Here is a 14,850-nt window from a genome sequence, read left to right as displayed (position 1 = left end):
GTTTAGTGGATTAACAACACCAAGCCCCAATCTTTGAATATAGGAAGGGGTAGAAGGAACCTACTTGGTTCCAGGTACTACATTGGGTAGGGCATGTACTATCATAGTTCATCTTCATATGGACCCTGGAGCAGGTATTGCCATCCTCATTTCTCACACACATTATCTAGTAGAGAGGATGTAGCAGACACACAGCCCCCAAATGGCTCAGTTAGTACCCAAATGGTTGAGTCACAAATCAAATCTATACTTTTCTTACCCAATGGTTAGCTTCTTTTCACTCTCCATGCTGCTGTATCTCTTGCTTTTCTTCCTGTTGCTTTTAGGGCCATTTAATTCATTTTGGTCTACATTAGAGAATGGAAGGAAGTGGGTGGGGGGAGGTTGAAATGTTTGAATTCTGCTACTGTCAGCTGTTTCAGGGAGATAGAAGACAGTGTGGGATATGTGGTGGATTGAAACCACCGTCTAAACTGACATTCCTCTTATCCTCTCTGGAACTCATTTGTCTGGTCTAGCCTATTTGCTGCTCATAATCACAGATACTTAGAAACATCTGCAGAAGGGTCTCAGTGACCTAATGAGGAAGCAGATCCCCAAGCCCCTTGTTCCTTACTTGTGGGAGCATCAGGCTCATTATTAACTGGGGCTTAATCCTTCACATTCAAAAAGATTCCCATTACTCAAAACAATAATTTTTTAAATTACTCAGACAGTGGAAATTGCATATTGAATACTAAGGATGATTTTAAAACTAATAAATACTTCTGGAAATTCCTTGAACATTTTAATGAATTAAAAGTTATGAAATATTTATAAGCAGTAACAACACCATTTAGTACTATTAATAAAATAAATACATTAGTCAGAGAATGAAATTCATTACTCTTTTACTACTAGACATTGATGTCAATGACTGAATATTGCTCCAAATTACTTGTAAAAGAGACCAATTATTTTAGTGTGATTAATCTTTTCAATTATTTCTTTTATGTAGTTGTAATTTGAACGTAATTTTCTTCTGGGAGTGCAATGACCTCAACCCATTCACTCTTTATTTATTTATACTTAAAAACCTTTTGGGTCCACCTCCATTTCTATTGAGTTCCAATTGGTGGAATATTGAAAATAGTAGCCCAAGCAATCTTTTTTTTGGCCAGTCCTGGGCTTGGACTCAGGGCCTGAGCACTGTCCCTGACTTCTTTTTGCTCAAGGCTAGCACTCTGCCACTTGAGCCACAGCACCACTTCTGGCCATTTTCTGTATATGTGGTGCTGGGGAATTGAACCCAGGGCCTCATGTGTATGAGGCAAGCACTCTTGCCACTAGGCCATATCCCCAGCCCCTCAAGCAATCTTTATTGCTCCTAAACATTTTATGGGGATTGGTGATTGGCTTTATTAGTGATTATGAATATACCATTCGGAAATAAGGAAGTCTCTGCCAACAGTAGCTGTGTACTATTGGGGGAAAGAGAAGACCTTCCTTTCTGGTTCCATACTCTGGTCTGACTGTTTAGGCTTCCAATCTGTTGGGAGGGAGGCAGTGTTAAAGTCATGTTAAAAGACTTCCCTAACAGCCTACCTTTCCCACAGGAGTAAGCTGTGTTAACCCCTTTGCATGGCACAAAGAATTCTATGCACTCTGTCAAATAGTGATAAAGAAAGTGACTTTATCAGAGCTGCATGCATAGATTGTAGAGGAAACAGACACAGCTACCTTTGAAATCAGAACGGAGATCTGTGCTATTTAGAATCTCTGCTAGAGATGGGGTGGATGTTCCCTCTGCTCGACAATTCAAACAAGAATCAGATGAAAGAGAAAAGTGAATGTGAATTCCGGGTTAGTTGTGTGGAATTATTCTGCTCTGGTTCCAGAATGTGGAGATTCAGCTTAGCCAAAGGACAGTGGAAAGGATTATAATATCATGTCAGACATTAGGTATGGGATGAAAAGTGGATGTGAATTCCGGGTTAGTTGTGTGGAATTATTCTGCTCTGGTTCCAGAATGTGGAGATTCAGCTTAGCCAAAGGACAGTGGAAAGGATTATAATATCATGTTAGACATTAGGTATGGGATCTATACACAATATCTATTTTGAATTTCTCAACTAACCTATACTTATATATTGTTAATCCATTTGCTGACATGAAAATGAAAACTTAGAGACTCATAAAATTCTTCTAAGCTCACAGAGGTGGTAAGTGATGGAATGAAGAGTCTACTCATTTTATTTAATTTTAAAGCCCATAATCTTTATTCTACATCAGAATAAGCAAACCTTTGATGAGTGCTTACCATGAAAACAGCATTTTGGTTGCTTATTGAGACACAGATTAAAAAAAGTATTTGATCTTGGGAAGCATCTACTGAGTGAGACATAGAAACAACTCTGGAAAGAAGTAGATGTTGCCGGGCATTGGTGGCTCATGCTTCGAAGTCTTAGCTCTTCAGGAGGCTGAGATCTGAGGATTGCAGTTTGAAGCCAATCTGGGCAGAAAAGTCCATGAGACTCTTATCTCTATTAAACTACTCAGAAAAATCTGGAAGTGGTGCTGGGGCTCAAGTGGAAGAGCACTAGCCTTGAGCATAAAAAGGCTCAGGGACAGTGCCCAGGCCCTGAGTTCAAGCCCCAGGACAGGCAAAAAAAGTGGACTGTTCTATGAAAGAAATACATGGACATATAATCCTGAAGCGAGACTTCTCAATGAAAATAGTATTTGAGGTGAGATTTCAAAGAAGTGTGGAGATTTGAAAGACAGTGAGTACATTTTGAGGGGCAGAGGTAGAAAGAAGTTTGGTAGCTAGGTCTGGTGGCTTGCTTCTGCAACCCTAGCTACTTGGGAGGCTCAGACCAGGAGGACTTGAGTTCAAGATCTAGGTAAAAAGTTTGTGAGACCCGTTTCAATAAAATCTGGATGTAGTGCCATGTGTCATTTATCCCAATGATGTGGGAAACATAAATAGCAAGAGTGTGATCTAGGCTGGCCTGGGCAAAATGCAAAACCCTATTTAAAAATAAATGAAAACAATAATTAGTACATGTCTAGGATAGTACTAGAAGATCACAGTAGCTCAATAGCTATGCCCATAATAACACATAAGATGATGCTAAGTGAAATGAACTTCAAGTTATAGAAACAAGTGGTATATCATTGTTATTTTCAACATGCCATGTGAAACTGTGCCCCTCCCCCTTTTTTCTTTTTTGTATTTCCTTCCCGTGGTTTTACCCCTGATATCACTATAACTGATTTTAGTACCCTGGGTGTTGTATATATGTGTATTGGAACTAGGGAAGGGATAGGGAATACCAAAATCAAGAGGCAAAGGACAAAAAGACAAACCAATGCAACATCAATACTTACAAAGCTATATAGTGTAAACCAACTGTGCAACTCATGGGGTGGCGGGGGTAGAGGGAAATGGAGAAGGGGGAGGCAGGGGAAAATGAAGGAGGAGGTAATAACTTGGATAAGAAATGTACTCACTGCCTTATGTATGTATGAAACTGTAACCCCTCTGTACTTCACTTTGAATTTTAAAAAAATCAGTGAAAACAAAAGGGCATGGTGCTATGGTTTAGGTGATAGAGCATCTGCCTAGTAAGTGCAAGGCCCTGAGTTCAAACTTCAGTACTGCCAAAAAAAATAATAAACACCCACAAAAAACCCCCAAACAAACCAGTCTGAGTTCAGGAAATGTTTAGAGAAATATTAATAGATCTCAGTAGACAGGTAAAAATCATAATTTTAATGTTTATGGTTTAATTTAGCCTACAGAAAAATTAAAAGAAAAAAAAGGACTTGGAAATAAGGCATTAAGGAGGAGTGTCTGAAAATACACCAATCACAAGTTGGGTACATGTAACTTCTCCCTAGTGTTGTAGTCCAAGCAATTGGCCCCAACCGCTGCAGAAATGATTCCGTCTCTGTAAGTGTCTGACCCAGCTGGCAACACCTGTCAGGTTTGGCAATACATGGTTTCACCACTCATTTGGCACTTGGCCGTTAATTACCATCATGAGGCATTGCAGGGGGCATCAGAGGAGCCAATTTGTTTCAGCAAGTGATAGTTTCTCCAGAGAAACAAATGTGCATCAGGGAGGGAATAGCTGAGTTTAAAAGGTTTCAGGTAAGGGAAGGCCCAGGAAGGTTGGGTAACTTGTGGCATTCCTGTGACAATGTCTTCATAACCACATTCTCATTGACTTTCCAGGACAACCTCTGGCAAACTGTTACTTCCATCTTCTATTAAATAACAATCAACATGCCAGTTCTGGGAGAGACCTTTCATGTCTCCTCTGATTTAAAAAGTTGGAGAGTCGATGGCTAGTAGGGGATGGAAAAGGGGCCTCAGTCTAGGTTTTCTGATTGGTGGTTCGGCGCTCATTCCTCGGTCTTTTGTGAGAAAGGGACATTGCAGCTAGTTTGGAGGAAGATATCTCTATAAACAGAGCACCTAGTCCTTTCCTCTGGGGCAAAGTAGATGTAATTCAGGGATGCCTTTGGGGGAGCCGCTTCCATGTTAAATATGTAGATCTTAAAGCTACCATACCCAAATTCAGCCCTAGTCAGAAATAGCAGTTTTATATCAGTATCAGTGTATATACTCCGTTTAGTATGTTCTGGGTAAATGTCTATGGCATGAATGAATAGATGCCTGGGTGACTGAATAGATGAGCCTGCTACATAAAGAGAGTTTTCTGCTGGCAACTCCAGCACAGAATATCACTGTAATCTCCACTTACAAACAGAGACAGAGGATCCTGCTGGGGGTTGCTTGCTGTTGGAACAGAGAAGTCTCCGTTTGGGCCAGGCTGCCAAGAGCCCAAGAACTAATCCCTCATTTTACCCAGCAAGGTTTTGGAGCCTACTCCAGACACATGGATTTTTTTTTTCCATATGGCTAGCCAAAGATTAGAATCTACTGAGCTTCTCTCATTGCTTCTTGTCCCCTCTTAGGCTAAGGTGTGTGTCCTCCAGTGCCCATTACTTTTGGTGGAGGTGCCGGAAAGAGAGGCTGGCCCATGTCATTCATGTTTAACTGAATGCATTCATATGAACTCCATAGTCAGCATCTCAAGGCTGGGACCTCCCTGGACCAACCTGCACATTTTCTGTGAGAATGACTAGCAGGCAAAGTACAAGAGCCTTAGTGTAGGCCTAATTCTTTTAAAGGAAATTATACTTAATGTAACTTCATATAAGCTTATTATATAGTGCCATTTTCAGCTTTCATAAGTACAGAATCAGAGGGCCAGAAAAACAAATCATGGCATTCTTAGGAGAGATAAAAATCTGGCCGGCCATGGTGGCGCACGCCGGTAATCAACGAGGAGGATGAGGCAGGAGGATCACGAGTTCGAGACCAGCCTGGGCTACACCTTTAGGGGCTGGGGATATAGCCTAGTGGCAAGAGTGCCTGCCTCGGATACACGAGGCCCTAGGTTCGATTCCCCAGCACCACATATACAGAAAAAACGGCCAGAAGCGGCGCTGTGGCTCAAGTGGCAGAGTGCTAGCCTTGAGCGGGAAGAAGCCAGGGACAGTGCTCAGGCCCTGAGTCCAAGCCCTAGGACTGGCCAAAAAAAAAAAAAAAAATCTGACAGTCCAGTGGTTTTTCAAACTGTCTTTCCTCAAGTCACATTGTAGGGAGGCATCCCGGGCTGTGGAATACATAGGTACTGCTCCCCTCCACCTTCATTTCTTGAAAGAAGCTCTTTTTGTATAATTTTACATACTAGACTCTTCCATAAGACTATAAAACAAGGATTAGGTCTAAGATGATGAGTCTAGTTCAAATGTTTTCAGTGTAGTCCTAGAGAAATTAGGTAAGATATTGGTAACATCTCTAACTCCGAGGACATGGTTTCATGGTATCTGTGGCAGTGGGACTGTGTTTGACACTGTTACGTTCCTCCATGTTTGTGAGCTACAGAAGTTAGGAAAGTCAGTGCTCCTGGTAAGGGGAGGGCTAGGACAACCTGAGTAGTGAGTGGACCAGAGGTATGTGTGCAGAGATCTTAGGAGCATAATGGATTAAGATCACTACTTGTCAAGAAATTTCTCAGTGAACTGAATGTGACGTTGGCCTGGAAAACTTCTGGTGTAGTTTCTACAAGTTCCTGAAAGAGAAGGGAAATTACAAGTGGGCCATGATAAAATGTATTTAGATTCACAGTAGAGCCTTTGGCAGCTCCTTGTTTTGAATAGGTGAGTCCCCTGTAGCTCCTTGTTTCCATACTGATCAGGTGCATCTCAACTACTTTCGACCAACCTGGACAGGGAGAGGAAAATACTGAACTGCTGTCTTAAAAAAAACACAATAAACTAGAGTGGAACCAAAAAGCAGAGGCAGAGAGCATACTGAGTTGGTCAGTGATTCAGAATGTCAGATTATTAAGGAAAATCTTTGGAATTTTTTTTCTCATTGTACATAGTAAGACATACAAGTTAGATGATTTCTGTGGTTCTTTCCATGGTGACCCTCCAGTGATGACCTTCCAAAGGTAACCCTCTAATGGTGACCCCCCAGGGATGACCCTCTAGGGGTGTTTGTCCAGTGGTGACCTTCCAGTAGTGACCTCCTACTGAAGCAGCAGGACATGCTTGCTAGGAGCATGAACACTAGAACCAGATGTTTTCCATCACAATATCTGCTATGTGACTTTGGGTGAATTACTTCATTTTCTGTGCTAAGATTTCCCCATCCAAACAATGGTAGCAATGATCACAAAGGCCCACACCTCACATCCTTGTAAAGGCCAAGTTCATGTAAACAACATACTTAGGACATGGCCTGGATCCCAGAAGTACAAGGTGAGTGTTTGCCATGATGTGCATGCTAGGAGCTGCTCAGAGGTGCATTGAGGCTTCTCAAATCCTTGAGAAGAATCCAGTCATATCCATGCTCACCTGTGTTTATCTATAGGGACTGTGGAAGCTGAGGTGTGCTGGTGAGTCTCTTAAATAAACCTATTGCTCTGGGTTACCTGCTGATGGAAGGCTTTTGTGAATGAGCAAAGGGTTCTTTGGGAGCCCTGGCCTGGATGTCTCTGGGGGCTGCCACCCTCTCATCTGTGCTGAATGCACAGACCACTCTCGCACTGCCTTTTCAAGGAAAAACCTACTCCAAGCAATTGTTACCCACAGTTTCTTTCTTTTGGAAGGAGCAAGCCCAAAAGCCCAAAGCTATAAAACAGGAACAGAATTTATTAATCGATTAATTAATTAACCTGTCGACAAGTATTTATGCATTGTTTCCTGTGTGTGTAGTAATCTTGTAGCTGTTCCCTGAAGAAATGAAAAACTGCAGGACAAGATCACAACCTCAAGTTAGGGTCTCAAATAACTAACTGGGAAATGATTACAAATGGCTACTAAATCTATCCATCTATCTACTATCCATCTACTATCTATCTATCCATCTATCATGTATATATTTATTTTTTGTGTTCTGGGGCTTGAACTTAGTCTGACTGGCCTTTTTTGGTTTAAGGCTGGCACTCTACCATGTGTGCTACACCTTTACTTTTGGCTTTTTGTTGGTTACTTGGAGATAAGAGTCTCAAAGACTTTTCTGCCCAGGCTGGCTTTGAACTATGATTCTCATATCTCAATCTCCTGAGTAATTAAGATGATCAGTGTGAGCTACCAGTGCTTGGCTGCCTACTAAATTTAAATGGAGACCTTGAAGTCTTGGATGCAGAATTTCAGTAACTGGAAATTACATCTGTTAGCCCTAGGAAATAAGCAAGGTGGTTGAGTGTAGCCTTCAGATGTTACTTTCTGAAGTTACCAGCATCTCATGAAGGTTCCATAAGGAAAGGGAATACTGGGGAGCTTTTTCTGGCAACATTTTGAAGGATAGGAATTGGAATAGAGAGACCAGATGGCTGTTGCCAAAATCCAAGTTGGCTTATGAAGACTATAAGAATCACTAGGTAGAGGGCCAAGAAAACAAAGTCTGAATGATAAGTCTAAGTGACAGTCACAGCAGAAGCTAGACAGCAACAGTTAGAATACAGGTAAAACTAGGGTTCAAGGTCATGGTCCATTGGGTGTAGGGATTAGAGAAGCAGGAAGAGCCAAGGATGTAGGCTCAGTGGTTGAGTTCATGCTTAGTATGCATAAGGTCCTGGAGTCTATCCTTAGCACTGCAAACAAAACAAAAAAAAAAAAACACCAAACAAATAAAAAAAAAACAAACCAAAACAAAACCCCAGCAACAAAAGATGAGTCTAAGGCTCCCAGGGACCTTAGAAGTAACATCTCAGTCTTTGCATATTGCACAAAGGCAATAGAAACAGTGGATTTATGATAAGGACAACGTGGAACCCAGATTGTCTCTGCCTTTTACACACTAAACAACCTCAGTAAGTTTCAAAAGTCCTTCTAGTTTGTTCTCCCAATTGTGAGATGAGACCAATCCCTGCTTTATAGTATTATTGCAAAGCTTGTATGAGCTAATATTACATGAATTGACTGTTTGCCTCTGGCACAATTGAGTGCTCCCTCAGTGTTAGTGTGTATTGCCATGAGCTTATACTAATTGAACAACTGTTAAGGGTACACATGATGATAGATACAAGGATTTGAAAAGGAAGTAGACATGAACCCAATGACACAGGGAGCATTGTCTCCAGGATCTTCTATAAGGCTTACCCATATTAACAAAAATAGCACCTCTCCCACCTCTATTCATGGGCTCAGAGACAACTGTAAACTTTTCTAGTTGCATTTTCCTTCACAACTTATCTGTGGCTCATCAAACAACCATGAGGAAATACACTAGCTATTTTGTATACCTATCTCATCTTTGGCTACATGCCATCAGTTCTTTTAATTTCTCTCCTGTCCTTTACAATCTAACCAAGGCGATGGACCCCCAAACAGAGACATTTCATTTACACAAAATAGACTTTGCATATGCTTCAAAAAACCTCAAATGACAAAAAACTCAAAAAAATCCTAAACAATAACAAAAAAATCCTTAACTTCTTTCACGTTAAACATGTGAGTATAGTTTTATGATACTTTCTGTGTTCAGAACTTATTTAGACCACCTAAATTTGTTTCTCTATGGGAGGGAAAGTTAAAAGTTCTAAGGAAACACCAAGATCATTGTGCACACTTCTCTTCTCTCTCACACATCCTCTTCAATCCCTCCACTCACTTTAGTGGCAAAGGTGTTTCCAAGGCAGTGGGGAAGTGTGGAGAGATGTTCCTTTCTCACAAAGACCATCTGTCCTTGGACTTGGACCCTGGAAGGCAACTGGAGCATGAGGACAGCGCCAAGTATCTTGACCAGGCTGCTTTTCCCAGGAAATAGGAGGCAGATTTGTCTTCTTCCTCCTCTAAGAGGATGCCCTGCCAGCAGTAATTTTCTGGATCATTAGAGAATGTTTAAGGAGGTCAACTGCCTTCGTTTCACAGGGGTGAAAAGCAGACAAGAAACAGGTCTCTTAAGCTCTGAAACAGACTCACTGCAAATACCCTGCAGGCCACAAGGGAAGATTTTTGTAGGTGAGAGGGGGTTGCAAGGTAAGGGAGGAAACATCTGCACACTGATTGAACATGCAAAGAATTTTTGCAGAGCAAGACTTTTTTTCCCCAGTATCTGTGCTGGGCCTGATATCTGGATCTTTGTACTCTCCTATTTTCTTCTCCTAATGTTTTTCAAATGAGATTAGTCCAGTTCTGGAAATGAATACCTTTCCCTAGTCACATTCTTGTAGAATGGTTCCTTTCAATAGTGGGCTTCTTTTGAATGTTGTGGAGATCCTTGACATTTGTGAAGCTTGATGATGTCCAGAGCCATTTGCAAATCCCTAAGTTCCTAAGTGCCAAAATGTGTGCACAACACCCTGGCCTGCTGCCAAACCACATGCTTTTCATACATTGCTTCACAGCACAGGTTAACCACTTTTTCAACCTGAACTACAGTTCAATCTATCACATTATGGTGAGTTTTCTTTCCCACACTCATAAATCAGTTTTGATTAAAACAACAAGACCAACAACAAAGTTCATTTGCAGAAGTTCTTGCAAGGCCAGTAATGACTGCAACTACAGCAGCAGACAGAACAGGGTGGCGGGGGGAGGGGGTTCACTACTTAAGGGAGTCATTGTTCTACCCACTTTCAAGCATTACAAGGTTCAAGTCCAGGTCTCTACACACAGCAGATGACCACTCTGGGTTATAGCTGTTCAGTGTTCGTGAATAGTCTGAATTGGGAATTTAGATCTAGGGGGATCCCAGACTTCCTGCCTGTACAGCCTTTATTCCTGGGACTGTCAGATCACAGGTTCTTTAGCACAGATCTAGAGGCCTTCAGATTACCTCTGGGCAGAGGCAGAGCAACAGGGGAGCAACAGTAATGGTAATGACTTCTTGATTTTTTAACTCCTCTGCATGTGGAGCAGGAAATATTTCTCTCCCTTCTCCATTTCTCTCTGCTTTAATCATGTTATACTAAAATCAATGCTTGCTGAAACTTTCAGGAAAAAAAGGTGACTTCTTCCCGAAGTTTTATATAATTTAAGCCCTTCTTTTCTACCCTCTATTCCTGGGATATAATAAAGGATTCTTGTAAGCGTGACTCTGGCTCTACAAAAGAATCAAGGAATAGTCAACTTCAAACATCTATGGATGATTCATGCTATCCTCTTCACCAATCAGATTTCAGGCAATGTTTAATGAACGACACACATCAAAACATGAGATTGAAAATAGGAAGATGAGATTAAAAAACATATAAAGGATATAAAAATACCTACATAGATATAATTACTATGATGGCTTACAGTATTTAGTTGTTTCCTGGAAGCAAAGGCACAAAAGAAAATTCAATAGGGGAAAGAAGAGTGTAGTAGGGAAAGAGAATTAGAGTATATTGGATATATATTAGAGGGGTTACAAGATTATAATAGAGCTCTAAGTACATTCCACTCATCTATGATATTACCACAATGGAATCCCAATGCACGCCAATTTAAAATTTTTTAATACCTTTCAGGAGAGAGAGGTATATATGTTCTTTTGGTAATCCATCCCAAGATAAAGTCACAAAGTGGGACTTGTGCAAAGGGAATTCAACAGTATGGTGGCCCATGCCCTAATGGCAGCTAACTTTGTCACATAACCATTCCTTGTGTTGTCTCTGAATAATATCTTAAATAAAACCATTAAAATTCATAGTTACAACTCTTACCTCAAGACCAAGCAAAATTTGGGGGAGGGTGAGAAATGGGTAGAGATATAGGAAAAATAAAATGGTAGAAGGTTGATAACTTAAAGTTGAGTTGAGGGTACATGCAGATCCACTGAATGATTTACCTAGTACATATTTAAATTTTTCCATAATAAAATATTTTCAGAAACAGTTGAAAGCATTTGGCAGCTATGGAAAGTTAAATTATGTTTTCTATACTGAAGACCATAATCTATTTGATGAGAGTTTGAGTGAGCAGATATAATTTTCTTCTGGATCTTTGAAAACTGATTATCTGGCCTGGAGTGCACTTAGTAATAATCAGAAACAGGCCCTTAAGCAAGATAGACTTTTCTATATATGTGTGCTCACTTCTAGGGAAGTATAGTTGTAGGTTATTGACACACTGAAGACCCCAGGATACCAAGGAAGGGAGGGTAGGGGCAGCCTCAGGTACCTTCACTGCAGTTCTTCAGGGCAAAGAAGTCCACTGCAGACAAGCTTCGGTTTCCGCTGGAGATGTATTCCAGAGCTACTCGGAATGGGTTGTCTGGACGGCCAACTCTTCCCTGAAGCACTGTCCAACTGGTAGCATTGGAAAGCAGAAGAAGAAAGCACAGAAAAACAATGATGAGAAACAGACACAAGCTGCAGAGAAAGAGAAGAGTCATGACCTCATATAGCTGCAGGGCTTGTGTTTTTCCTGTGTGTCAAGGGATGAAACCCCAAGTGTTTGAGGATGGAGACAGCAACATGAAAGCATTTGTTGTCTTTTTGTCTGATAAACTCAGAAACCTAATTCTCAAACTTATTTGGGCTACTGCCATTTCTTTTGCCATATTCTTTTGAAGGTAATTGCATACCTTTGAATTATTTTGGTAGTCTTATAGGTGAAGAATATACATACTTAAGGCATCCTGGCAGCAGAATCTAAGAAAAGTCTACCAAAAAAATGACCAGTTCTTTCATAAATATCTCTGGAAACAACACTTAGTTTTGCAATTTTTTATCTGATATCGAAGTCTTAAAGCCCTCAGGTTGTCTATGTAGTTACTTAAAGGAAGTTAGGGAGAGCTATTTATTTACTACAGGAAAATTAAAGTGCACTGAAGCATGTATTTTGGGGTAAAAGGTACCCAAGATTGACATAGACTTTGCAAAGAAACAACAAAAAAAGAAAACACAGAAGCAGGTCAGGTGGTGAGCTCTACACTCAGCTATAATCAAGGACCCTGACACCATCAGCGAACAGAGAATAAGCTAAATGAACATTTTTACACCTTGCTCATGCTATTAACCTCTGGGAATAGCCTCCTGGCACTGATTGGAACATCCAATTTACTTTTCAACATTGATCCAGATATATCTCTGCAACACAATATATCAGTGTTAGCCTATGGTGGCAGATCAATATTCTTCTTAGATATAGAACTCACCAAAGGTCCGTGTGTGTGTGCGCGCGCACATGTATGTATGCATATATATCACATATATATTTATAGGCACACATATGTGTATGTGTAGAAAGACAATTTTATGGAGAATAGAAATGAACTATTTATGTTTATTTTAAAATAATTTTATTAGCTACAATTGACACAATACATGACATGTACTAACAGTATGTAATTTGATAAATTATCATATGTAAATTGGAGTTTTTGACATACATACCCACATACATATGTACACACACCCATATATATATGAGATCATCACAAATATTCCATATTATTTTAACGTTCTGGTTGGGCTTAGGTATGGCAGGATAAGTGATAAGAAATTGAGGCAAACACTGCCTTTTGTTCAAAAAATTTTAACCTCAACACTCAAATATAAAGTGGTGCTCACTACTGCTTGTTTGTTTTTGTAAACAAAGATCCCAACAATTCAGAAAAAGAAAATAAGTCACCTAGAACACCATCATCTGTGATAAGGAGAGTCATCACTCGAGTAAACATTATTTCAGGTCTAATTTTACATAATTGCGTCCATCCTCTAGAGGCCTGTCTGCACATTCCCACTTCATGTGTGTCATGAGATAATAAATATAGATTGCATTATCATTTCATTGATTGCATTTTTAATGGCTTATGCACGGCCGCTGATTTCTTCTCTGTCATGGGCTTGCTAAAACTGACTGTGTGTACTTATCTACACACTAACCTAAGACAAAGTTTTAGAATCAGAGCCAAGACGTGTGACCCTTTAGAATGTGGAGGCCTTTGGCCAATCCTCCCACTGCGAAGGTGGTGAAAGGGAGACCCATTCCCACCTTGGCTGGCTAACATTTGGTTCCCATCACATCCTGCCTGTCATTGCTGACTTTTGGCAGTGGAAGTACTGCCGGAAGTAGTCATACTCCTTCTCAAAGGGGTGTCTCAGGATAGCAGTTTTGTGTCTCTGGCTCTTGGCATATGGCTGTGCTTGCAGTCCCCACTGTCTGTTGGATGGAGAAGGAACTTTGGTTCTTTCTCTTTGCTCTTCTGTAGTCAATTTAGATCACTGGAGTCAATTCCTCAGCCATTTAATAAAAGTGTATTAAGTTCCCCTACAATAGATGCTGTAGTAGGGATTATTGCTGCTGTAAACTTTCTTCTCTGTTACGGTACCCAGCAGGATTTCTTTCCAAAATAAAACCAGTGCAATTGAATAGAGAAAGAGAGGCCTTTCAGTTTAAATGTGAGGCTGTCAAAGAAAGAAATATTTGAAAAGAAAATGTAAACGAGGTTGTTCTTAAGGAAAAAAAAAGTCCCAAACAAAGAAAGAAGAATTTTTCTTGCTCTCCTGAAACACAAAGGACCCAGTTTTTGAGGAGAGATGTAAGTAAAAGGCAGGTGTATTCATATTCTGCCAAATTGTAGCTGTCTGGTCTGAGGAATGATGGATTTTAATTCCAGGTACACAGTGGCCCTTGACAATGATTTCCATTTCTATATTGGCACTAGCCCTCTGGATAAATGTGTCAGGAGTTTTAGGAATTAGTTTCTGAGTTACCGATGCAATAACTTTTGTCTGAAATTCTCTGGCCTCCCATAGTTTACTGCTGCAACTTTAATAACTTTCAAAGCAGTTGCCCAACATGTATTTTATATCCAGGGAAGCTGGGACTGCAAAAGGGCAAGTTTACACCTAGGGTCAGATTTGTTTAAGAGACAGCCAAAAACTCAGTGAAAATCAAATCTGAGCTCTCTCCCTTGCCTACTCCATCTTCTTTGCTCTCATCTCAGCGGTCACCAAACTAGTTCATGAGGGTCTCACTTTCCTCACTTTGGCGATGGCAACTCTACTTATGCTTGCAAGGGGGAAAGGTTATGTTCCAACTTGGAAGCCTCCTAGAAACAAATGTGCAACCGAATCCACGTGCTGGGGATTGGTGATGGTCTGAGCACTGGTGCTTCAATCAATCAGCTTGACAGTGTGGGGTGTCCACCTGGATTTTAGAAAGCCAAAAGGATTGAATGGACAGCCTGTCACAATCCATTTTCTTCTACATGCCTCTCTGGAGCTCTAAAGTTCCCATTCTGCCTCTGCACCTCATTTGCCTGATGACTTTGAACAAGGCACTTTTCTGCATGTGTCTGAAAATTTGGATATTTGCTGATAAATTGTATTCCCCAGCAGAAAGAGTGTC

At 40.6% G+C, this 14,850-nt stretch overlaps 1 protein-coding gene across 1 annotated transcript in view; it reads right to left on the bottom strand.

The window, feature by feature from the left end:
• Alk (ALK receptor tyrosine kinase) overlaps positions 1-14,850 on the bottom strand; it is a 797,050-nt gene that overhangs the window by 187,949 nt on the left and 594,251 nt on the right. Inside the window, exon 5 of the mRNA XM_048353195.1 lies at positions 11,674-11,801. Coding sequence (XP_048209152.1) covers positions 11,674-11,801 — 128 coding nt within the window. The remainder of the gene's footprint in view (positions 1-11,673; positions 11,802-14,850) is intronic.

Source organism: Perognathus longimembris, chromosome 8 (assembly GCF_023159225.1).
Source record: "Perognathus longimembris pacificus isolate PPM17 chromosome 8, ASM2315922v1, whole genome shotgun sequence".
In the NCBI taxonomy this organism is placed as follows: Eukaryota; Metazoa; Chordata; class Mammalia; order Rodentia; family Heteromyidae; genus Perognathus; species Perognathus longimembris.
The sequence above is the reverse complement of the archived record's forward strand: the minus strand, read 5'-3'. Positions and strand labels throughout refer to the sequence as shown.